The sequence below is a fragment of the Amaranthus tricolor genome, chromosome 11 (assembly GCF_026212465.1).
Source record: "Amaranthus tricolor cultivar Red isolate AtriRed21 chromosome 11, ASM2621246v1, whole genome shotgun sequence".
In the NCBI taxonomy this organism is placed as follows: Eukaryota; Viridiplantae; Streptophyta; class Magnoliopsida; order Caryophyllales; family Amaranthaceae; genus Amaranthus; species Amaranthus tricolor.
This window is the reverse complement of record NC_080057.1, coordinates 19,967,021-19,992,569: the sequence shown is the minus strand read 5'-3', so window position 1 is coordinate 19,992,569 and position 25,549 is coordinate 19,967,021. Positions and strand designations below refer to the sequence as shown.

Genomic DNA, 25,549 nt, shown 5'->3' with positions numbered 1-25,549 from the left:
AGTCGCACTTTTTGTGCGACTTGACCTAGGTACAGTCGCACTTTTTGTGCGACTGGTATTATTTTTTTTAAAAAAATTTTTGAATTATTTAAATTCAACACTAATTATTGTAACAACATTATCATAATATAATAATATATTAAAATAAAATAATTTATTACAACATTTATTAATAACAATAACTTAAAAAATAAATTAATTAAATAAAAGAAATTTTATAATTCGAAATTAAAAAAAAAAAATTTGAATACCAGTCGCACAAAAAGTGCGACTGGACCTAGGTATAGTCGCACTTTTTGCGCGACTCAGCCTAGGTCCAGTCGCACTTTTTGTGCAACTCTACCTAGGTCTGGTCGCACATTTTGTGCGACTGGAGTTTTTGGAAAATTTTTCTTTTTTTTTAAATTTTGAATCGATTAATTACTTACTGAATCGTTATCATGCTCGTTTTGGTATGCCATTGTTGTTCGATATACAGTTTTAGCTTGTTTAAGTTAACATAATGTTTTTAGAGTTTTTAGAGAGATAGTACCGCGTTTGAATTCGTATGGACGCCTCTGAAAATTCTATATATATATAGTGTCGCGATAATAATGTTATTAAGTGATAATAGTGTTATAAGTGCGATTTACATTTGTTAAAAAAGTTTTAAGTCCAGTGACAAATTCATAATTTTTTAATGTCCAGGGGCAAATTCCTAATTTCATTAGAAGTGACGATAAAATAAAAAGGGTGACGATGAATAATAATACTTTGAAAAAAAAAAGTAAGTCATTGACTGATTGATAAGCTTTAAAAGCATGGAAATCAAAAGCCATCATTTTGGCTGTATGCCTTTTTTGATTTCAAAGTTTTGGAAATTACTCCGTGCGTTTCTTTTTTTTTTCTATTTACTTTCAAAAAAAATATAAAAATACATAATAAAAAAGTAAAATTAAGACAAATTTAATGAGATCTCACATAAATATATTTTATTTTCTAAATATGCCAAAAATATTAATTAAATTTCGTTCTATTTAAGATGAAATATTCTAAATAGGAAGAATATTAGACAATAAAAATAGTACACGTTATTATAGCAAAATTATCACGCAATAAACCATTTATGAATTTCCTTCACGTTTTATGTGCTCCGATAGTCAAAGCAATGTACTTTTTTTTTAATTAAAATAATATAAGTTATAAACCATAAGATTGTTCAAAGTTAATGAAGGAATTAAAGATAAATAATATTCTGAATTTTGCGAAAGATAAATTATACCATCAAATTAACCAATAATCATCTTAAATTTACCAATTAAGAAAATATATCACTATAATATTTGTTATACATTTTTTTATGGTTTATTTACATTTAATAGATATCAATTGAATTAAGTTAAAAATCAAACTCAATTTCAAATGTATAATTACAAAAATACATCATCTAACTAAAAACAAAATCACGTAAAAATTAATTGACTATATTGGTGAAAATCGTAAAAACAGAGGTACATCTTGAATTATATTATACAGGGATTATAAGTTTATTAAAGGAAAATTTTCTTAAAATAATCCCACCTTTTATCCATTTTCCTATAATAATACCACCTTTCGATTAACCCTTAATAATCCGAACTTGAGGGGGTGTTCGCCTTCAATGCACCAAGAAGACTTGATACCTCTTTTAAAGGTTACTTTGCAAAAAACAAAAATGAAAATACAAATTCTCTGTTCTGAATTACTAACTTCCTCCATCTCCGCCACATTGTTATTTTTATTGCAGAAAAAGTAGGAGGGATAATCCCAAATTATTAAGATATAATAATCCCAAATTCCATAATAAAAATCATTTGTATCTTAAAAAAAAAAAATTCATCAATTACACAATTTTTTTTTGCGAGTAATCACCAAATAGTAGCCATCAAAGAACTTGAAAATTAAGGTTCATCAATATAAATATGATTTATCACATTGTCATTGTGAAGATAACAAGCAATTGCAAGGGATAAAGATCAGAAGCTTAATCGTCAAGCTTTTAATTTTCAGATTTTCCTAACACTATTATTGTCATGTTGAAGCCGTATAACCATAACACAAAACTCATTTAAGTGCATGCTTTCTCATTCAAGACAATGAAGTGGTTCTTTGTAATTATTTCTCTCATTAATGACCTTGTTTAGCATAATGGAAAGGAATAGTTAAAATTAGCATGTTTTAGATTGATTCTCTTATAAAATGGCATAAAACTAATAAACTACTTAACAAGAAACATTAGACGGAGTGGTGGTTGTGGTGGTCTGTGGTAGTAGAAGCACAGGGGTGGGGGTTAAGGTGGCGGGAATGGTCGAGTCAAGGCTACTGACCTACTGTGAAGATGGAGAAGGGAGTTGGTTGGGTTCATAGACTCTCAGTAGGAGGGAGGCTAAAGGTAAGTTTAATTTTTCTTTTTTTTTTTTGCTATATTACCTGCTATATCAGGTTAATGAATTAGGAATTATATTAATAAGACTACCTAAAGTTGAGATTATTCTTGATTAATTGATAGATAGAATCATTATAGAAAAATTAAAAAAAAATTAAATTAATCAGAGTAATTTTTCTTTTATTGAAATCATTTATTTAAGTAGAAATTTAATTAAGAGTACATAATTTCTTAAAGGGGTACATGTGTTTTTGGTCGATGATATAAGCATTATGTTAGCAAATATAACTATACTTTAATACAAAACATGTAACTGTAAAACAACCCTTATACGATTTTTTACTGGTCATTAGATCCCTTAAAAATACCCTTTTATTTTTATTTTTCGTTATTTGTACGTATTTTTTTTATTCTATTTGTAAGTTACAGGTTTTTATCTCTTTGAAGGCCTTTTTCGAGCCGAGGGACTCTTTGACCGCACTCTCCTCTATGGGTATGAGTTGTCGTCTTTCTTCCCTCCCCAAACCCTGACCATAGTTTTTCTATGAGCAAAATATACCGGGTATGATGATGATGATGATATTGAGGCATCAGAATTAAAGTTACACTTAATAGGACACAAATAGTTCAATAACACGATCTCATCATAAAATGCGCATTATACATATGTTAAATGGTTCATCTAATACGTATTATAAAAAATATAAGCTTCTTGTTTGAGGTCGTTTCATTATAATACGACGGTCTCTCATAAAAGTATCTCCCAATACAATAATATGTGTGTGACACCGAAATTCCAATTCATCATATATATATATATATATATATATATATATATATATATATATATACATATATATATATATATACATATATATATATATACATATATATATATACACATATATATATATATATATATATATATACATATATATACATATATACATATATATACATATATACATATACATATACATATATATATACATATATATATATATATATATATGTATGAGAAAATTGTCAAAAACTACCTAACAATTTTTTTTTTCCAAAAAAGTACCTAATAAAAAAGGTTTTCCAATTCATCATATATATATATATATATATATATATATATATATATATATATATATATATATATATATATATATATATATATATATATATATATATATATATATATACATATATATATATATACATATATATATATATATACATATATATATATATATATATGTATGAGAAAATTGTCAAAAACTACCTAACAATTTTTTTTTTCCAAAAAAGTACCTAATAAAAAAGGTTTTGCAAAAAAATACCTAACAAAATTTTTTCTTTTCCAAATAGTACCAAGTAACGTTTTTCTTCAGTTGACCGTCAAATATAACGGTTGACTGATCAAAATCAAAAATTCTTGTTCCTTATGTTCAATTTCTTTTCCAATTTAATTTCGATTTTGAGTAAAAAGTAGAGGAAGAAGACAGTGAGGAAATTGAATTGGAAAAAAAATCAAAAATAAGAAAAAAAATTCGATTTTGACCAGTCAACCGTTATATTTGACGGTCAATTGGAGAAAAACATTAATTGGAGAAAACAAACAGTCAGAATAGGAACAACTTTTCACAAAACAGAATGCAACACATCCTACAACACCTCCACCACCACCTCTATCACCTTTACCTCCACCTCCACCACATTCTCCACCTCCACCTCCACCCAATAATGTTTGAAAATACATCTTAATACATATCATACTGACAACTGATTAAAAAGCCAAAGAAACAAACATCCTCTTATACTCCAATCACTTTTGATCCTTACCACAGATGACTCCAAGAGTTGAAGGGAGAGATATTCAGCATGATGATGACAATGTTGGTAATAATGGTCACGTTGATCAACCTGAGGTTGAGCCACCAGTTGTTGAACCGCAACCACAGCCTATTGATGTGAGAACATCTACTAGAGGACTACATCCTTCTATGAGGTATCCTACTTCAGAGTTTGTGTTACTAACTGATGGGGGAGAGCCAACAGAATTTTAGAAGGCTATGTCACATGAGAAAAGTAAGGAGTGGTACAATTCCATGCAAGATGAGGTGAATTCCTTGCATGAGAATCATACTTATATGTTGATGATATGTTGATTGTTGGTCGTGATTTCAATAAGATTGCCAACTTGAAGGCTAGTTTGAGCAAGTCCTTTGCCATGAAGGACCATGCCATGCGAAGAAAATTCTAGGCATGCGCATTTCTCGTGATAGGAAAAATAAGAAATTGTGGATATCACAAGAGAAATACATTGAAAAGGTGCTGAAAAACTTCAATATGAACAATGCTAAGCCTGTGAGTTCTCCACTGCCAGTGCATATGAAATTAAGTTGCGAACAATGTCCTACAATAGATGAAGATAAGAAGACGATGAAAAATGTGCCTTATTCATCCGCCGTAGGTAGTTTGATGTACACTATGGTATAAACTAGGCCGGAAATAGCTCATGCTGTTGGGGTAGTTAGCAGGTTCATCCTTGAAGAGTTGGGCATGGAGCAATACAATTATTTGTTACATTGTGATTGTCAGAGTGCCATTCACCTAACTAAGAATGCTACCTATCATGGTCGAACGAAACATATACGGAGGAGGTATCATTGGATTCGAGATCAGATAGAAGAAAAAACTTTTGAGCTTGTGAAGATCAATACTCATGAAAATGGATCGAATATGTTGACTAAGATCCTACAAAGGAAAAAATTACAAGTGTGCCGTTTGAAAGCGGGGTTGTCATACCCCCGAAGTTGGAGTGAGGGGGAGATTTGTTGGGTTATTCCCTTCCACTTGGAGTAAGAGCCTAATTAGTATTTTAATTATGGGTTTTTACTATTAGTTCGGCTAATAAGATTAATAATAATAAAACAAAAAAAAAAAAACAAAAGAAAACTATGAAAACAAAAGAAAAAAAGGCAGCAACATTTTTTGGATTACACTACACGCACAAAAAAAAAAGTGAGAATGAAGTGGCGCGAGGCAGAGAAGGTACTGTACCACGTGTGGTATTGCGTTGATCCGATCGAAGGCCATTCGTATTCTGCTTTGCGTCAAATTTTGACACAGTGTTCCTGTCTACCCAACCTACATATTCAACGGTTGGATTGTGGTTTGGTGCATTGTAAGTGGGTAATTTGTATTTTACCCTAATTTACTCTAATTGTTATTTTACCACTTTTGAGTGATGTTTTAGGGTCTTTTGGTGTTTGTATTGCCTTGCCTCTAGTATTGTCTAGAGAGGATTTTGGTTATAACCATTAATTTTATTGGTCATTAGTGGAAGAGTTTGGTACCACTTACGGTCCCGTGGTTTTTTCCCGCATTGGGTTTCCACGTAAAAATATCGTGTGTACTTTACTGTCCGCATTTCTACTTTATTGTGCTTGATTGTGGGATTATTATTGTTTGTTTGATTGGATTGGTCATTTTTGTTCATCTAACACAAAGGGAGAAAGTGTGTGTTATATTGTCACTTTTCTCAGTAGACATGTTATTTTTTCAGTGCTCATCAAATTCCGAAAAAGTTCAAGATTGTAGTTCGCTAAAATAAATTTCAAAACTGTTATTTTTAAGACGCATTCTTACACACTTCTCTCATTTTAATTCCTATCTCAATAATATTAACGTCTTTATTACTTTCCAAACAATTATAAATTATAAGATGCTGCAATATTAAAAAGGAAAAATTGACATCTAACTTTTCACTAATTGACAATAAATATCTCACATTTAAATTATTTTTTATAACCTAACCTTTTGTCGTATATTAAGTTGTTAAAAATAATTTTAAAATGAAATTAATTCAGCACAAACACAAAATATTAACAACAAAATGAGTATTGGACGAAACAAAAAAAAAAAAAAAAAGTCAGAAACCAGATATTTCATTGATCAATTTTAATTTTGTCCACGAAGCACCGAGACAAACGTGTTGACACGACCATTCTCATTGACTCTCAATTACTCCCCACTATATAATTCCTCATCACTCATTCCTCTCTAAGCTTACATCGTCTAAATCCTCCTACCACCCCCTCATACTTTTATTATTTCCTTTCCCATTTCCCAACCTTAGCTTTCTAAATAAATAAATAAATAAATAACTGATTAATTTTAGAAATAAAAAAATAAAAAAATGGCAGGAGCAAAAGAAATAATGGGCACTTCAATAATGGAAAGAAGTTCATCAACAAAGTTATTAATCCAAAGATTTAATCATCAAAGAAGAAAAGCAGAATTTGTGAAGTTTAATAAAGGAAAAAGATTATTAAATGGTGTTAAACCAATAATAGCTGCTGTAAGTGAAGATTATTATTTGATCAATACATCTCCACCGTCTGATCTGAGTTTAAATCTGAATGATAATCAATCTGGTGATCCAAAACTTAAGATTAGAGCTGTGGTTACTGTTAGAAAGAAGATTAAGGAGGATTTTAAAGAAGCTTTTGTTAAACATTTTGATAATTTTGCTGAGAAATTTGGTAGAAATGTTGTTCTTCAGCTTGTTAGCACTGAGGTTGACCCAAGTATGTTTCTTTTTATTTTCTCTTTTATATTAATTTCATTCTACTATTTCGCATTCTGAGCATGTATGAGGTGTCTGATTGTATAGGTCAAAAAAATTTGAGAGTCTTATATATTAACCACATTAATTTATATTGTTTTGATTTTAATTTAATTACTTATTTTTTAATTCATCTTATATGAGATTCTTTTATGGTGAGATAAATCTATATAATTAGCTTATTTCTCTAATTGATAGTTTAAACATTATAAGGGATCAACTTTAATGTATTAAAGTATTTCTACTAAATATACATAAGTTGGTCAATTCAATAGAAATATATCAACTTTAACGCATTATGTCGGATCGCAAAAAACCCCTAAATTTAGAAGTTTTAAGTAATTATTTTAAATTTAAAAACTTCAAAAAAAAAAATGTAAAACAAATAGGTGCCAAATTTACAGTACTTCAATTTTTTGCTTTGCCTATGCATTTTTTTTATTTACTAATACTCGCCCACCACTTTTAATTTTCACCCTATACCCAAAATATAAAATAGAAGTAATTACCTTGGTTAAATATATATATATATATATATATATATATATATATATATATATATATATATATATATATATATTATATATATATATATATATATATATATATATATATATATATATATATCTCAATTATCGATGCATTTAAGAACTTAATTGATTGATTGGAAAGCTAGCTGTTGTTTTGTTTTTAATTATCTCTAGTTTTAATTGGTTGATAAAATGAATGAAAGTAATTTATTGTTTTATTAATTTAATAGAGGATTTAAAAACCTTAAAAATTTAATTGTAGAAAAATAGCAAATGTCAAATATTTTTTTTTATCCTTTAAGTGTAATTTATAGAGTGGTAAAAAAGAATAGACTTTGTGGTTTGGTCCATGAAAACAAAGATTGTTTAATATAATAAAGCATTACATGTAATTGAGCTTACATGTAATAATTAATAAAATTAATTAATTAATTAATTGATTGATACTACTGATCTCAAGAAACATTTATATAATCGTCATTTTTAATACTTATCGATGCACTATTTTAATTTTAAATATTTCTAATTGTATTTGATTAAAAAGTATAAACGTTTTATATTAATAAAATTAAACATTAAAACGTAGTAAATAAGATCTTAATTGTATATTCAATTTATAAATTGAGAGTAAAATATAAATTATTAGTGATTCATAACAACTGAATGTCAAAAACAAATAAAATATTTAATCAAAATAGAAAATGAAATACTTAATGGGGTCCTAAGCATGCAAAAAGATAAATATAGTGTGTTACATTACGTATCCTCAAATACATCCAAATCATGTATTTCAAATCTGTTTTCATTAACTAATACTATTCTAAATATTGTATAATTAGATTTTTGTCCATATTTATATTTTATATATTAAAAAAATATTATACTATATATTTTTTGGGAATATTAGGAGCAAGAGGACCCAAAAAAAGCGGTGAAGCAGTGTTGAAAGATTGGTCAAAAAAATCAAAAATGAAAGCAGAAAGAGTAAATTATTTGGCAGAATTTATTATTGACTCAGATTTTGGAGTTCCTGGAGCAATATTGGTTACCAACAACCATCAACAAGAGTTTTATTTAGAGAGTATTACCCTTGAAAATATTGCATGTGGGCCCGTTCATTTCCCTTGTAACTCTTGGGTTCAATCTTACAAAGATCTTCAAGGCAAGAGGATTTTTTTTCATAATAAGGTAATTATTATTTTATTTAATATTGTTAATGATTTTGGCTTATTAGCTCTTTAATTAACATATTCAACATCCTAATTATTAATTTGCCTCTCCAACTATAGTTAATAAAGCTATATTTATAGTTCATCTACAGTAGCCGATTAAAATGTTGTTAGAGTGCTATTAGAAAAAAATGTACAAAAATGTATTATTTATAAATAATCAATAAGAAAATAGTTATTCACAATAGATAAATAATATATAAGATTATACAGAATAATTTTTAAAGAAGGGTAAAAGAGATTTAAACACATAATTTAGTATACAATTCAAAAATTTATTATGAATTGCGTCTTGGAAACCGACATACACCCAATAAAGTTCTTATGAATTTTCTTTAAGTATTTGTTTTCAAATCTAAATTTATTTCCTTTGAATTTTTCAACCTTGAAATCAAATCAAAATGAGGTCAAAACAAGTTAACAAATATCTTACGACTTTCCGAATTGCAATGTACTGAAGTATGTTTCATGAAATTTATCTATTTTCTCACCCCTTCCGCTAAATTTGCCAATAATTTTTATTTTTGTTATGATATATACTATTTAAATTTCACAAATTTTTACTTGAGATCGTCTTTATGAAAAGACGTGTCACAAATGAGTTGGCCCATTATTAATAAAAACATAACTATCAGAAAAACGCGCGTTGTATAATTCTATTTAAAGTTAGTGTTATAACTTATTGAAGTTGGTGTTATAACCTATTAGAGTTAGGTATTTTTTTTATACCAAGTTGTAACATATAATAGCATTAATATATATCAATTCAAAAATTTTAAAGTTATGACTAGATTATCTATGAATGTTTAAAATAACCCTAAACTAATCTATAAATGTTTAAAAAAATAATTGTTTAAGATAATTGATAAGCCGTATATTAATTTAAGAAAATTCCCGAACTCAATAAATAATTTATTCTGGTTTAGGTGCTAAATCGAATGGTGTGCAACTGTATTGATGAGATAAATGTGTTATCTTTCAATTGTTTACTTTAAGTGAAAATGAACCTTTTTATGGAGCTTTAGATGGATTGGTGATATAGTATGTAGTGGATCATTTTGGTCACGTTTTTCTACTTGGTTCTTATGAAGAAATCTCATTGCTACGTCAATGTGCTTATGTGGGCACCAACAAATCATTCTCCCACAAATTCATCTTAATGAATTAGGCAGCACTTTCCTTAAAATATCTCAATGTCAACCTTCTTAACAATAAAATGTACCTAGGATTTCTAGAATTATTTTACACAATGAATTAAATAAGGGAAAAATTATTTATTATAATCCAATTTTTTTATGATTTTTCTACGATAATTCCAATTATTGATTAACTATAAATAATTCTAACTATAGGAGTATTTGCCTATAGTAAACTTAAGTAACCAGATGACCTACTATAGTAGGTAATGCACCAAAAAAGTAAACTAAAAATTAATATAAAATTTTGAAAATTTACATAAAAATCTTTATTTGATAAAAAAGATCATAAATTTTTTTAGGGAAAAGTGTCAAAAAGTACCTAATAAATTTTTTTTTCAAAAAGTACCTGATAAAAAAAATTTGTCAAAAAAGACCTAACAAATTTTTTTTTCTTTTTCAAAAAGTACCAATTGCGTTTTCCTTCAATTGACCGTCAAATATGACGGTTGACCGGTCAAAATAAAAAATTTTTCTTCCTCATATTTAATTTCCTCATTATCTTCTTCTTCTACTTTTTACTCAAAATCGAAATAAAATTGGAAAAGAAATTGAAGATGAGGAAGAAGAATTTTCGATTTTGACCAGTCAATCGTTATATTTGACGGTCAATTGAAGGAAAACGTTACTTGGTACTCTTTGGAAAAGAAAAAATTTTGTTTGGTATTTTTTGGCAAAACTTTTTATCAGGTACTTTTTGGAAAAGAAAAATTTATTAGGTACTTTTTGACAATTTTTTCTTTTTTAACATTTTTTTAACTATTTTTTCGACATTTTATTTTAATTTATATTTTTTTAAAACATTAAACTTGTTATAGCAAATCATCCGGTTATCGGGGTTATTACTCTAGGAAAATAACCTCAATGTTGGGATTATTCATAGTTAATCAATGGGTAGGATTATTGTAGGAAAATCATGAAAATGTTGGATTTTTCTAGGTAACTTTTTATTAAATAAATCTTTTAAATATAAATCACCTTATTTATAATTTTATCAAATTGCTAGAAATTGTACCTTATAGATGGATTTCTAAAATGATATTTCGAGTCAGTTTAACTTTGATGCATGATTTATAGCTCTAAGCACAATTGAATAAGAGTATTGAAATACAAGAGTGCAGGTGATAGACACTGGGGCGATTCTAAATCCATTCAAGGTTCCTGACCGCCTAGGGGCCTTAGAATACGGGCCTTATATATTAACAAACTCTTTATTATAGTTCATTAGTCAGCATAACTCAGTTGACAATGTGTTTTTTTGTGATATTGTTAGAAAATGGACCATAGTCGTATTCATCTAAGTAAATAAAGCATAAAAAACAATAACCAATTTCATTTCTTTGGTGGGTGCAGCCTTATCTACCACATAACACACCTCCAGGACTCAAAGCATTAAGGGAGAAGGAGCTAAAAGAGTTAAGAGGCAATGGCATAGGAGAAAGAAAAATGTCGGACAGGATCTATGACTATGATATATACAACGATTTGGGGAATCCGGATAAAGGATCCGAATATGTTCGCCCGATTCTTGGAGGTGAAACGATTCCATATCCTAGACGGTGTCGTACTGGTAGACCTCCTATGGAAACAGGTAAACCATATACCTCCAACTAATATTCATTGGTTATAATATCTACTTTATATTACATTATTAACTTGTTTGTTTCGAGTACCATCTTGAACAAAAGGTCAAGTATGCTGATGGTAGAGACTTAATATAATATTTCGTTTTTTCATGTGGAGCTTTTAGGGCCAAATATGCAATCTTGAGGAATGATTTTATTACTTATCCCATCTAGACAGGCCGGTCCTAGATAAGGGCAAAAATGGCCTGTGCCCAGGGCCTATGAAAAGAGTAGATAAATTTTGCTTTTATATGCATTAAACTTGAAACCTTGTGTGATTAAATTGTGCATTTAACCATCAAATTAAAGTATTATTAATGATAATTGTTACCTTATTTCCTAATTATTGAATTAAAATTGCATAATTATCAAAAAACGGATAATATCGAGCTCTATTATTGGTGTGTAACATTTTTTGATATGATAAATTTTTTAAATAAATATATATTTTATTATTAGGGCCCATAATTTATCTTTCACCCCGGGCCCCTAAAATCTCAGGTTCGGCCCTGCATCTAGATTGCTATATTCCACCTTCTTATGTGAAGCCATTAGGGCCAAATTATGATTGAACAAAGTTTGGTCTAAACCACAAACTAAATCGGACCAAACCGTAGTTTTAGTATTTGGTCCGGTCTACGGTATAAATGGTTTGTTCTTTTTTTCTCAAAAAAAATTATGGTTTCTGGTCTTGTCTTGTTCTTTTATAGTAAACCCGATCGTAAACTGTACTATAACTGAAAACCATAGTTCTTTTAAAAAAGTATAGGTCGCTAACTTGATATATCGAGATGTAATTATTTTTATAATAATATATATACTAAAATGATATTGATACTATGAATTAATTACAAATTATTATATTTGGTAATTGTAGGTACAAAATATTTACATCAACACATATTAATTTAGAAAAAATATAAAAATCAAAAAATTATCATAGACCAGATCGTTGTTTGATCTGGTCCGATCTGGTGCTTTGGTCTGGTCTAAAAAATTTTCAAATTAATATTTTTAGTTTGGTTTAATTTTAGTGTCAGAACAGATCATATCAGACCATTTGCACTAGTAGGTCAAATACAACAATCACGAGGGTAATCTATAACAATGTTGTAAGAGTATTAAACATGTTTTTTTTGATTGGTAGTCCAGAATTCTAATATGTGTTCTTTCCAATGTTACATAGATATGAACTATGAGAGTCGAGTGGAGAAGCCATTACCAATATACGTTCCTAGAGACGAACAATTCGAGGAGTCGAAGGCGGGAACCTTCTCATTCTGCAGGCTTAAAGCAGTACTTCACAATTTGATACCATCCTTAACAACCAACATATCCTCTAAGCATGATTTCACAGGATTTAAGCACCTTGACAGTCTCTTCAGTGAAGGACTGCTCCTTAACCTCGGTTTACATGATGAACTTCTTAAGAAACTTCCCCAAGTTGTCCACAAAATTCAGGCTACTAGCCAGGGTTTGCTCAAATTTGATACTCCTGTCATAATAACAAGTAAGTTTAATAAATCCATCTATTCTTTGTGTTTTTCTTCTTTCAGCTCTTCTTATAGGAGTATGTCTCACCTTGATGCTGACCCATGAATTAGCTTATTTTTATAAGAAAAAATTATCTTGAATAATCTAACATTTTTATGATTTTCTTATTATAATCTCACCTATTGATTACTCATAAATAATTCAAATTTTATGGTGTATTTGCCTAGAATGAACTCAATAACCGGATGACTTATGATAACAATTTTTTTTGAAAAAGATAAATAAAAATAATATATGGAAAAAAATGTTAAAAATGTTTAAATTTTTTTCTAGTTTTTTATTATTCAAAATTTTTTATGTAACATTTCAAAATTTTCTTGTAATTTTACATTAACTTTCATTTTATTTTTTTGGTATTTACAAGTGCAACATAATTCGTTAGTTAATGTGTTTTATGAATTTGGAATTTGCATAATATGACCCTAAAATAGTCCAAAACCGACCATAATTCGCTTATTCTGATTCGCGATTCGCAAGGAGATTAGTGAATCATATGGCTGTAGTATTTACATACTATAGCAGTTCATTCGGTTATCCGAGTTTACTCTACGCAACTACCTCTAAAGTTGGGATTATTCGTGGTTAGTCAATAGATTGGACTATTCTATATAATTTTTCTTTTTTCTAATTGGTCACTTTATAATTTTAAGTGATCAATTTGATATACTGAATATATATAAGTAAGTCCAATAAAAATGGTTTCACCAAAAGAGTATCTCGTTTAGGAATTTGCGAATCTCTTAGCTAATTTAGGAGAATTTGTGAACCTCTTAGCTAATTTAAGTAACATATAACATGGTTTATGTTCAGAGGATAAAATGGGTTGGATGCGAGATGATGAGTTTGCTAGACAATTTTTAGCTGGTGTAAACCCTGTCGGTATTGAAAGAATGCAATCATTCCCTCCAGTTAGCAAGCTCGACCCGAATAATTATGGTTCCGTTGAATCAGCTCTTAAAGAAGAGCACATTCTTGGGTACTTAGACGGGATGTCGGTGCAAGAGGTAAGCGATCTGCGCTCTGAAATAATGTCACATTCTGCAACAACATAACATTACCAATTACCGAATTTCATTAAATGACTTTCACCTAGAGTGAGATTTGGATGTACATAACCCTTGTTGATAATAACAACGAGGTCAATTCTAATTGACACTTGATAGCATAGGCACATCTACATTATAACAATGGATAGCATAGGCTACCCATCTTTTTTTTAAAAAAATTAATCACTATACTTGTTACATTTTACTTTTTATGCAATATAATATTATTTTAATTATTTATATATTGAAATATGCACATCTAAAAATTATAAAAAGTTAATTTTATAAAAGTATGCTATTAGACGATTCAAACAAAATTTCACTTGCATATATTTTTTCTTTGATCTCGTTATAACTTGTAATTTATAACTTCGTACGATGCGGTGTGGATGACATATTTTGCCCTTTTTATTGTATAGTGGCAGTGACATGCAATTATTATTGCGATATTTTACTTACAAGTCGATTTGGAGTAATGAAAAATTTTTGGGTTGTTCATTTTACAAATAAGACTCTGCCGAATTTTTTATTAATTTAATTCAACACGTTGGTGCTCCCCATAATTTTGAATTCTGAATCCGTCACTCTTGATAGCATGAATCATCAACAGCTTCACATAAATAAGAAGTGCACATGATTTAATTAGCCATTTAATTATACTCCATTGCGAAACCAAAGAACAATAAATTGTTTGAAATAGTGAAAGTAAGGAGCTTAGTTGTGGTATTTTAGTCAATAATGACTTAAACTTGATCATATTTTTTCAGGCTTTGGAGACAAACAGGTTATACATGGTGGATCACCATGACATTTACCTCCCATTCTTGGAACGCTTGAACGCTCTTGATGGTCGCAAATCGTATGCAACTCGAACCATATTTTTCTTGACCTCACTCGGCACACTTAAGCCAATTGCCATCGAGCTAAGTTTGCCACCATCCGGACCAAACTCAAAGTCCAAAAGGGTCGTAAATCCTCCCGTAGATGCCACCAGTAATTGGATTTGGCAGCTAGCTAAAGCTCACGTCTGCGCGAATGATGCAGGGGCTCATCAACTCATTCATCACTGGTACGAAAATCATCAAAGTTATAATATGGTGATGATAAATTTGGCTTATACACAAGACCCGCATAAGTGTATTGTCAAGGAACGAACTCAACCAAAACGCTAAAGCTGATAGTTGAAATCCTAGGATATGTTATATATACTCTAACACGACCCCTCACACGAGAGTCCTTTGGACTAGAAGTGTGGATGCGACATAGGCCGTCATACCTGGCGCTGAATATTCCACTTTAATGAGGGGTGGTTGAGATTTGAACCCGTGACCTCTTGTCACTCCAGCTTCTGATACTGTATCAAGAAACCAACTCAACCAAAAGTTTAAGTTGATGGTTGAAGTCCCTGGATATGTTATATACTCTAACAAGTATATATGTATAATTTGACGGTTTTTTGAATGGTTAGGTTGAGGACACATGCCGCGTTGGAGCCATTCATCATAGCGGCACACAGGCAGCTGAGTTGTATGCATCCTATTTACAAACTCTTGGAGCCGCATATGAGATACACATTGCATATTAATGCTTTAGCTCGTCAAGGCTTGATTAACGGAGATGGTATTATTGAGGCTTGTTTCACCCCTGGCCGCTATAGTATGGATTTGAGTGCCGCTGCATACAAGAATTGGCGTTTCGATATGGAAGGCCTCCCTTACGATCTTATTAGAAGGTACGAAAATTTATTTTTGGAATCAAAAATTAGCTTTTTGAGTCTTGAGTTGATCAGCCCGCAGGCCAAAATTTAGGGCTTCTCGAACCTGTTTGGCCAAGCCACTGTCACATGATTCACTAATCTTCTTGCAAATCGCAAATCAAAAAAAGCGAATCATGGTCGGTTTTGGGCTATTTTAGGGTCATTTTGAGTGAATTGCGAATTAAAAAAATCAGTTTATTGATGAATTATGTTACACCGGGTCAAGCTTTAGACTTCCGGTGAAAATTGTAACCAGAACTTTTGTAACGACGTGCTTCGAATTGGTATGCACCTAACATTTATGTTGCACTTGAAAATTTTCAGAGGAATTGCAGTACCAGATAGTACACAACCACATGGAATAAGGCTTTTACTTAAGGACTATCCATATGCTGCTGATGGGTTACTAATTTGGGACGCGATTGAAAATTGGGTCCGAAGTTATGTAACCCATTACTATAAGCACCCGAAAATGGTGGTTGAGGATTGGGAGATCCAAGCGTGGTACTACGAGGCTGTTAACGTAGGTCACGCTGATGTACGAAATGCAACCTGGTGGCCTCAACTAAACACAACAGAGGACCTTGTGCGGATCATCACTACACTTGTATGGCTTGGCTCTGCCCAGCATGCTGCTCTGAATTTTGGGCAATACCCATATGGAGGGTACATGCCGAATCGCCCAGTTTTAATGCGCCGTTTGATCCCTGACGAGAATGATCCCGAGTACACAAGCTTCATGTCAGACCCTCAAAAGTTCTACCTCTCTGCCCTCCCAAGTGTCTTGCAAACTAGCAAGTTCATTGCTGTGATCGACACCCTCTCCACGCACTCCCCGGATGAAGAGTACCTTGGCGAGCGTGCACAACCCTCGACATGGACTGGAGACCCTGAAATCGTCGAGAAATTCTTCGAGTTTTCATCCGAGATACGAAGGATAGAGAAGGAGATTGACCAGAGGAACTCTGATCCTAGCCTAAGGAATAGGTGTGGTGCCGGTGTAATCCCTTATGAGCTTATGGCTCCTAGTTCGGAGCCTGGTGTTACTTGTAGAGGTGTTCCTAATAGCATAACTATTTAAAGACTACTTTTTTCCCTAGATTAACTATGGAGATTTCAGCCCATATTAAGAGGTTGTGATCATGTAGTATAGTAGTTCTAAGTGTACTTAAGTGACTAAATGGGGTAACATTCTAATGGGTTAAGAAGGTTATAGGGTGTGTTTCGATAATATTTTAGGAAGGAAAAGATAGTATGGGAACGGTGGAGAGGGAAGGGAAGGGAAGGATTTGTTTAGTACAAAACGTAAAGGATTTCTTCGTTCCCTCCGATTATCTCTCTTTCATTTCGTTCTCCTCCTCTGTAACTCTGTTGGTATCCAAATTAGAGAAATTGTATTCCTCTACTTTCCTTTTCTTCTTATCCCTTTATTTCTTTATGTTAAAACACAGTGTAAGAGTTGTGTATGATTTGTATAAATTGAAATAATTAAAACTGGTTGCGACTTATTGTATATGAAACTTGTTTGTTGTTTTTTTTGTGTTTTAGAATCAAATTCGATGCATAATTTATTGTTTTTAAATTAATTTATTTAACTATACGATGTAGTCCTAATAATACACGAAAATAGATTGAGGTGGTTTTGACATGTGCACAGAAAGACTTTCGCCGCCCCTGTATGGAGGGTAGAAAGAATTATAGTAGAAGATATGAGGAGTCGAGGAAGACCCAGGAGAACTTGGGATGAGCAAATAAAAGTTGACTTACATGAGTTAAACCTTTCCGAGGGCCTGACTAGGGATAGGGGTAGTTGGAGGCACCATATTCATGTTTTAGACTAATGATGTCCTCGTAGTTTACCTTTTGGTGTTCTCGTCTTCTTGTTTCTCTTGTTTCTTATTATTAGTTTTTGTTTTTTGTTTTTTGTAGTTGGTTCTTTTTATTTATTCTATGTATATGCTTTTAATCTATGTTTCCCGTGTAGCTACGTCTTCTTCTCTTCTTCTTCTTCCTTCTTTTTTCTCGAGCCGGGGGACTCCTTTGGCCATGCTCTCCTTTATGGGTATGAGTTGCTACCGTCCTTCCCTCCCAAGACCTTGTCCATAATTTTTCTATGAGCGGAATACACTAGGTAGGATGATGATGATGTAGTCCTAATTGAAAATGATGAAATGATTTGTTGCTCAAATATGATGGCTACATTTGCTAACAACCATACAACTGATAGTAGATAATGGATTTTTTTAATTGATGATTGATATTTTGCTTGACTGATTGGATTAGAATTTTGTATGAAAATGTTTGAAGACTAATTAAATAAATCCAATCAAAGAAACAAAAGTACTACGAGTATATAATATATTATGAGGCCCTAATTATCAGCTTCTTATGGTTGTGTTGGTTCTTTGACATGATATCTAAAGTTAGCGTGACAAGAGATCAAAGATTCTAATCTCAACCATCTTTTATTTAAAATGGAATATTCAACGACGGATAACAGCAAGTACTATTTTAACAAGTAAGGTTTTGGTTCAGTTTAAAATCAGATCTTGTATTCATCCTGATTATTACCTAATTATTAATCTATTTTTAATGTCGAGACAAATTGAATTTAATTACTAAATCAAATAAATGTCGAATAATCAAATTTGTTTTGAAAAATAACGGTCACCTGATATTTGAATGATCTCATAGAGGATATTGTAAGATCACTGTCTCTAGACTTGAAAAAGATGTGATTAAAAACACATGAGCAGCTCAAAGTGCTACTTTTACTATCTTTTGCATTCGTCGGTGCTCAAAAAAAAAAGCAAAGCTTTCCTTTATGAGTGTGTTTTAGGTCATAGACTCATACTACTTTTGTTTCTTTTTAGAGTATGTTTTGTAATGTAATTTTCAAAGTTAATTGTTATGTAATTTTCAAAAGCAAAGTTCATTATAATTCACTACTAATTAATAGTGGTGCACTCAATTAGTCCACTCGATTTTAAAGTTAGTGTAAGAGTAAGGATAGGATTTAGATTCCATTCAAATCTTAAAAAGCTTATTTTTTTTAGTCTAAGTTATCAGAATTATTTCTGAATTTTCAGTGGTTTAAAAGTGAGATTAAAAATAGAAAGCTTTTTTTGTCTTTTAGATATACTATAAATTATAAATAATAATAAAAAAAATCTTATAATTGCACAATTAAAAAATATAAATTATAAATGATTACAAAAATAAGATAAATTATAAAATAAATGACATTATTTATCATAAGTAAAATATTTAGTAATAAAAATCTCAGAATATAGAATCAAATTAGAAGTTACATTATTCTTAGGAAAAATTACAAAAAAAACTACCTAATTTTTAGTACCTTTTGCAAAAAAAAACTACCGAATTTAATTTTTTTTATAAGAAACTATCTTATATGATATTTTTGTTTTCAAAAGGCTACTACTTAACGGAAACCGTCAGTTGACTGTCATGTGAAATGTTGACTTTGTATACGAGAGGTATGTGACTTCATTAAATACACCCTTCTCTCCATTGTCGTTCTTATTCCCCCTTCAATTCACTAATTTCCCCCCTGTACCATTCATACATACACTGCCTAACATTTCATTTCATTCATTTATTTCTTCTTTTCATTCTTTAATTGTAGTTTCATTAATCATTGGGAGAGATTCTAAATGGAATTTAACATAAGTAATTATAATAGAACAAGGAAGATATCAATATACAAGTAACCAAAATGTAATTAGAAAATGGTAAATAAAAGAAAAGAATTATTTAGAATCAGATTAGAGAAAAAATTGAATATATCCCCTTAAGAGTCAAAATTTAGAAGCTAGAAGGTCAAGATTGTTTTCTTTTCTTTTCATTCGAAAATAAACAGAATATTGTTGGCCTTTCGAACGGAAACTCCAATGGTGGCGGTTGGCGGCTTAGAATGGCCCGGGCGACGCAGCACGAGGCTGATGTTGCTGGCAAGAAAACCTGCTGTTGGTTGCGCACAAGTGGTCATGGAAGAAAATTTTCTTCTAAAAATTTGAATGATAATGTGTACTATAGAGAGAAGTTTTCTAAAGAATCTATAGTTGGTGATAATGTTATGCGGAACCTATGGAATTTTACCAACATATCATCCCTACTTGGAACCCCATTGGTTTCATTGTATCTCTAATGATCTTTACCCTACTATTCAGGGATGACTATTTAGTATGAATTCGACCCTAATCCGAATCGATTCGAGAAAATAATCAGAATTGAATTCGAGAATAAAAAGTCTGACTTTGAATTCGATTATATACTCCAACTCCAAGTAGGATCTAGAAAAAATCTGACAATCTTACTCGTCTTCGGGTTTGACTTCGTAAAATTTGACATCCAATTTTGACTTGTTCAAATAGTTGTTTATAATTTGTATTTTTTGTAGATTGATTTAAACTTATAATTGTGTCTATTTTAACTATTGTTTAAGTATTTTTATTGATGAAAGAGTTATTGGACTCCTTCATAAAAGAGTTTTCCCTGACACTTCATCTTATTATGTCTAATTAAGATACACCATTGTTATGAGTTTAGTTTTTGTTATTTGGTAAAATTTGGAGAATAGTATCATATTTGAGTTATTAAGTTGAATTGGTCGAACAAGCTTTATTTATTAAGTAGAATTTGGACATATCATTGAATATTCGAAAGACATTATTTTATGAATTTATATACTATTAAAAATTTTGATTTTTCGAAAAAAAAAATGTCATAATCCACTCTATCGGAGGTTTGAGAATCTAAGTCGGGGCAAAGTCGAAAACATAAAATTAAAGTAAAAGTAAGAGGTAAAGGTAATAAAACATTCGGCGGCTATTTACAGTAAAGTTGAAGTATGAATGATCCGATTAAAGTCTCACTCATTGTTTCCCCATATAGTACTATTCCTCTCGTACTATCTCCGAACAGCTGCCAAATGCTAGACTTACCTGCCAGTCCATAACTAACATCACTGAGAACTTCAATCTTATTGGGCCATTTACCCATTGGCACATCCATGAGGTCTCCAAGAAGAATGGCCATAAATAATGGATTTGGGCCAGCCCTATTTTTATATTCACAAATTTTCAAATAAAACAATTTTATACTTAGAGAGAAATTGAATAAAATATTTCTTTTAAAATATTTTCTGAAAAAAATTATTTTCCAAAATAAGCATGTTCATGTCCGAGCTAAGGTTAGGGGTTTGTCCCCTATTACTAACAGTGAACAAAATAAAAAATAATTTACTTCGTTCTTTGTTATTAATAGCGAATAAAAGAAAGACAATATCATAATGTTTGAAAGGACGAAAAAAACCACAAATATGTAGTTCTTGATCATTGATCCAATACGTCTTGGGTTGTCATCCACATGGACTTTTCTTCTACATTCATTCTGATTTTTCTATCATCATAACTCTAGATATTCATCTCTAATTTCACATATATATTTCATGTGCACCAAATTAATATGCATTGCTTAAATGGTTTAATAATACATGAAAAGATTTTAAAAGGTGAATATATGTTGATTGGGAAATCTATTTATGAAACAATCGTATGAGCTCTTATGTCAACAAAATGTATAATAAAGATTAAGGAACTTACGAGAACATGGAAGATTAGTGATTGTCATCGATAATCAATTGACACCAGTTAAATTCAAAATAAAATCAAGTAGTATATATACAAATACATCCAAGATGAGTTGATTAATATATTGTACATTACATAACTAGAGTATAAAATCAATGAAGTGCATTTTACTTAATAAAAATTTTAGTATCACTTTTTTTCTGAATCCGCTAGAAGATTGATGATTTTTAAAAACCGCTCCCTAATTAGAGCTCAATACATATCCTAGCATAAGTTAATCCATACCCAAATTTTTTTTTTTTTTTTTATCTGATGAATTTAGAGCCATTGGGTCTAAAACATTAAACCAAACTCTAATAGATCAAATTTAAAACGGATATAATTGATTTTTAGATCCATGGCCATCCATAGTTACATCTTGCTTGATAGCAATCAAATGGGGCAATCATCTACTATATATTTACTAGTGAGTATAGAAAGTTTCAGTTGTAGGTGTAGTGATGTTTTCTGTTAGATCCAAGTAAAGTTTTAGTTGCATAAGCCTTTAATTATTCATTTTATTTTTATAATAATCAAAATACAATAATTATTATAGTTCATATAAGAGATAAGTTGGACATTAGCCAAGTCATAATTACACTAATTAGTTATGCACTCTTAAATACACAATTGTTGTTCCATTTTCTATTCAAATAGTATATATTAATCACTTCTTACTCGTGTTTGATTTTAATATATAAATTGAAATATTATGAAGTGAAAGTTTATGACAAATATTTGAGATTAAATTTGTCCATTGAATAGACTTCAAAAGCAAATATGACAATAATGGTAAATTGGAGTAAGTAATATAAAACACAAATTTCTGTGAGAGACGGTCTCTTTTAGAGATTATATCTAATTGGGTCGACTCATTATATTTTTTTATAAAAACAAAAGAAAATATTGAGTAAGTACTGTACACTTATTAGGTGGGGTTTTCGAATACCTCAAGTAGGCATTTAAAATATTGTAAGTAGATAATAAGGATAAGGTAAATAAACATTTAGGATGATGTAAGTAGGCACTAAGGATATTATAAGTAAACATTTAGGATATTACAAGTTGGCATTAAGAATACGATAAGTAGGCATTAAAGATGATGTAAGTAGACATTAAATATATCGTAAGTAGATATTAAGGATACAATAAATATATATTAAGGATAATGTAAATAGACATTAAGAATGATATAAATAGAAAATAACGATATTATTAATATATAATAAATAGAGATTTAATTATAATCGACTTGCCTAAGAAGACCGACTGGTGTAGAAATAGTTTGTTAAGAATAAACTAATTAATAAGCTCTTAATAGTCATGGATGTATCATAAAGTAATCACTCCAAAAAGATGTATGATAAATTAATTTAATTAAAGAAATTTGCATTCTCTTACACAAAAATGTAAGAAGTGTTTAGTTAGAGAATGGTCAAAAGAGATAATGGGATGTTACAAAAAATGCCTACATAGCCATTATGGACATGTATTTACTCATCTTATCTTTCATGTTCATCATGGGCTTAGATGCTTTGTATTTACTCACTCATGTAATATTTCTATTTTATTATATTCGCTATATTTTTTAAATTTTTATTGTTTTAAATTTTTAAAATATTATTATTTTTGACAAGAAATAATTATGTAAATGTTCATAGTTTGTATTTTTTCTTATACCTCATTAATTTTTACACTCGTCTTTTTACAGGTTATAATGATCTTTTCAATACAAAGACACAAATTACTTAATTCTTGTGAAAACCCCTATATAAGAAGTAAAATAAAATGAAAGAAGTACAATATTTGTTTGATTTTTTTAATTCATTCTATCAAAATTCGTACGGTAATAATCTACGATCTACATACTTATAATATCAATTTATCCAATTTAATTTGGTGGGACATTGGAATACTCCTCTACGTTTTCAATGTTTTGTCAGTATTTATACGACAATAATAATGGGCTACCTTATGTTTCTCAAAATCATTCTCTTGGATTGGATAAGTCATTAGAGGGAGAGAGTTGAGTCCTTTTCTTATTTTCGGTGTGTGACTAAATCCTTAATGATGTTGTCATACAATATTGGTTTGGAGATAGATACTGAAATTACTTTAACCATAATGCCAAAACAAGTTGAATACAAAAATAATATTATATTATGTTGATCAAACTCATGTATGTAATAAAAATTTAAAAGTGATTGATAAAAATAAATATACCGAAATAATTTTACGTAGATTATGATGAATCCGTTTTTTTGTTCAAAGGATGATAAGAAGTTCATATATACTTTATACGAAATTATTGAAAAGACTCTTTGGCAAGGAGGAGCACAAGCTACGGGATGCCTTGAACAAGGCAATGATTTGGCAAGAGTCTCCATGAACAAAGCAAGGCAACAACAAGTCATAGAAGGTCAATGAAATGATTGCTGGTTCAAACACCCTGGTGTGGACCCAACTTTAAGTTTCTATTTTGGTTGGGCTTTTGGCGTTCGTGTTATATTTATCCTAGGGTTATTCCACTGATTAAGAACCCTATATATATAGACCTAAATAAACATTGAAATGATTGTGAGGCTAATACAAAGAGAGAAAATAGGATTAGATAACTTAGAGAGTATTACTTGTATTAGATGAGTAACTTTTATCAAAGGTGGAAGCTTTAGGCTAGAGAGTGTATTCTCTAGCATTAGCGAGGGTTATCTCATTAGTATAGTGATGTGTCTAAAACACTATTAAACAAGATTTTGTGTTCTTACTTTGTGTTTGTATGCTCTTTGGTGTATGCTTTGCTTTTCATTGTTATTCTGCTTAAATTTTATTAAACTTAATTGTTAAATAAATTCTAGTTAAAGTAATTCTTGTTCTAATCATATACAAGCTAATTCCTAAATACATGTGGGGGAGAACAATGCGAGCTAATATTTTAATTTGTAGGGGAAAACTATCAATCATTTATATACCAATTATCTATACATTGCATAATATATAGTTGAGGTAAATATTGTTTAGCCAAATTAATAAAAAATTAAATAATCTCAATTATGACTCATTTGCTCAAAAAAATTCTTCTATTAATTGACTCAAAACATTCCATATTATTAGAATATTTTTTTCATAATGAATCTAAAGTTTTATTAATTTTCTCAAAATACACCTAATTTTAAAGTAAAAAAACATATTTCAAATTATTATGGAAATAGTTGAGTATATTATGAGTTTATCTAATAGTAGGGTTTATTTTAAGCTAATAGGCAATGATTGAAATTATTTTTGATAATTTTTTATTATTTAATGATTTTAATATATGGATATATATTAAAATCATATTTTTTAAGATTGTTTAAATGAAAAATAATCCAATTAAGATGTTGACAACTCTGACTATAGTTCAAACAATTATGAGGTGATAAAACGACAAAGGAAAAATGGGTAAGATAAAATTGATACAAGGAAGGTAGTCGTCTGCCGAAATAAGACATGACCAAATAGACACATGGCCACATGGGTTTGCACATGAGAAAGTTGTACAACTTTCATCAATATTCACATCAATCCAACTACAATTCCTAATGGAAAAATCCTCACTTACTCTAGTTTTTGACCATAATATGCTACGTTTTTTGTCCCAAGCATTAGTAATAGCAGCAAATGACCTATTATAAATGTTACGATTTAAAATCGCAGTAAAAAAGTACACTATATGTTGCGAGCCTTCCTAAAACCGCAGCATATAGTGCATGACTATATGTTGCGGGCCTCCACAAAACCGCAGCATATAGTTTTGCACTATATGTTGCGGTTTTATGGAAGCCTGTTGCATATATATATATATATATATATATACATATATATATATATATATATATATACATATATATATATATACATATATATATATATATATATATATATTTGCTTTTTTCATTTAATA

The 25,549-nt window shown here is 29.9% G+C and overlaps 1 protein-coding gene across 1 annotated transcript; it reads left to right on the top strand.

Annotated features, from left to right (window-relative positions):
- Positions 1 to 6,455: 6,455 nt before the first annotated feature.
- On the top strand, positions 6,456 to 17,491 carry LOC130826747 (linoleate 13S-lipoxygenase 3-1, chloroplastic-like). The gene is made up of 8 exons (XM_057692317.1): positions 6,456 to 6,984; positions 8,460 to 8,740; positions 11,331 to 11,568; positions 12,789 to 13,112; positions 13,967 to 14,160; positions 14,970 to 15,271; positions 15,671 to 15,934; positions 16,283 to 17,491. The coding sequence occupies exons 1-8, from the start codon at positions 6,594 to 6,596 to the stop codon at positions 17,037 to 17,039; spliced, it is 2,751 nt and encodes a 916-aa protein (XP_057548300.1). The 5' UTR covers positions 6,456 to 6,593; the 3' UTR covers positions 17,040 to 17,491.
- The last annotated feature ends 8,058 nt before the right edge of the window (positions 17,492 to 25,549 follow it).

What these genes read in the sequence shown, in the direction of transcription:
- LOC130826747 (XM_057692317.1), top strand. Translation starts at nt 6,594, where the DNA reads ATGGCAGGAGCAAAAGAAATAATGGGCACTTCAATAATGGAAAGAAGT. An exon ending in GGATTTTTTTTCATAATAAG is followed by an intron (nt 8,741 to 11,330) that starts GTAATTATTATT and finishes TGGTGGGTGCAG; the next exon opens with CCTTATCTACCACATAACAC. An exon ending in CCTTACGATCTTATTAGAAG is followed by an intron (nt 15,935 to 16,282) that starts GTACGAAAATTT and finishes GAAAATTTTCAG; the next exon opens with AGGAATTGCAGTACCAGATA.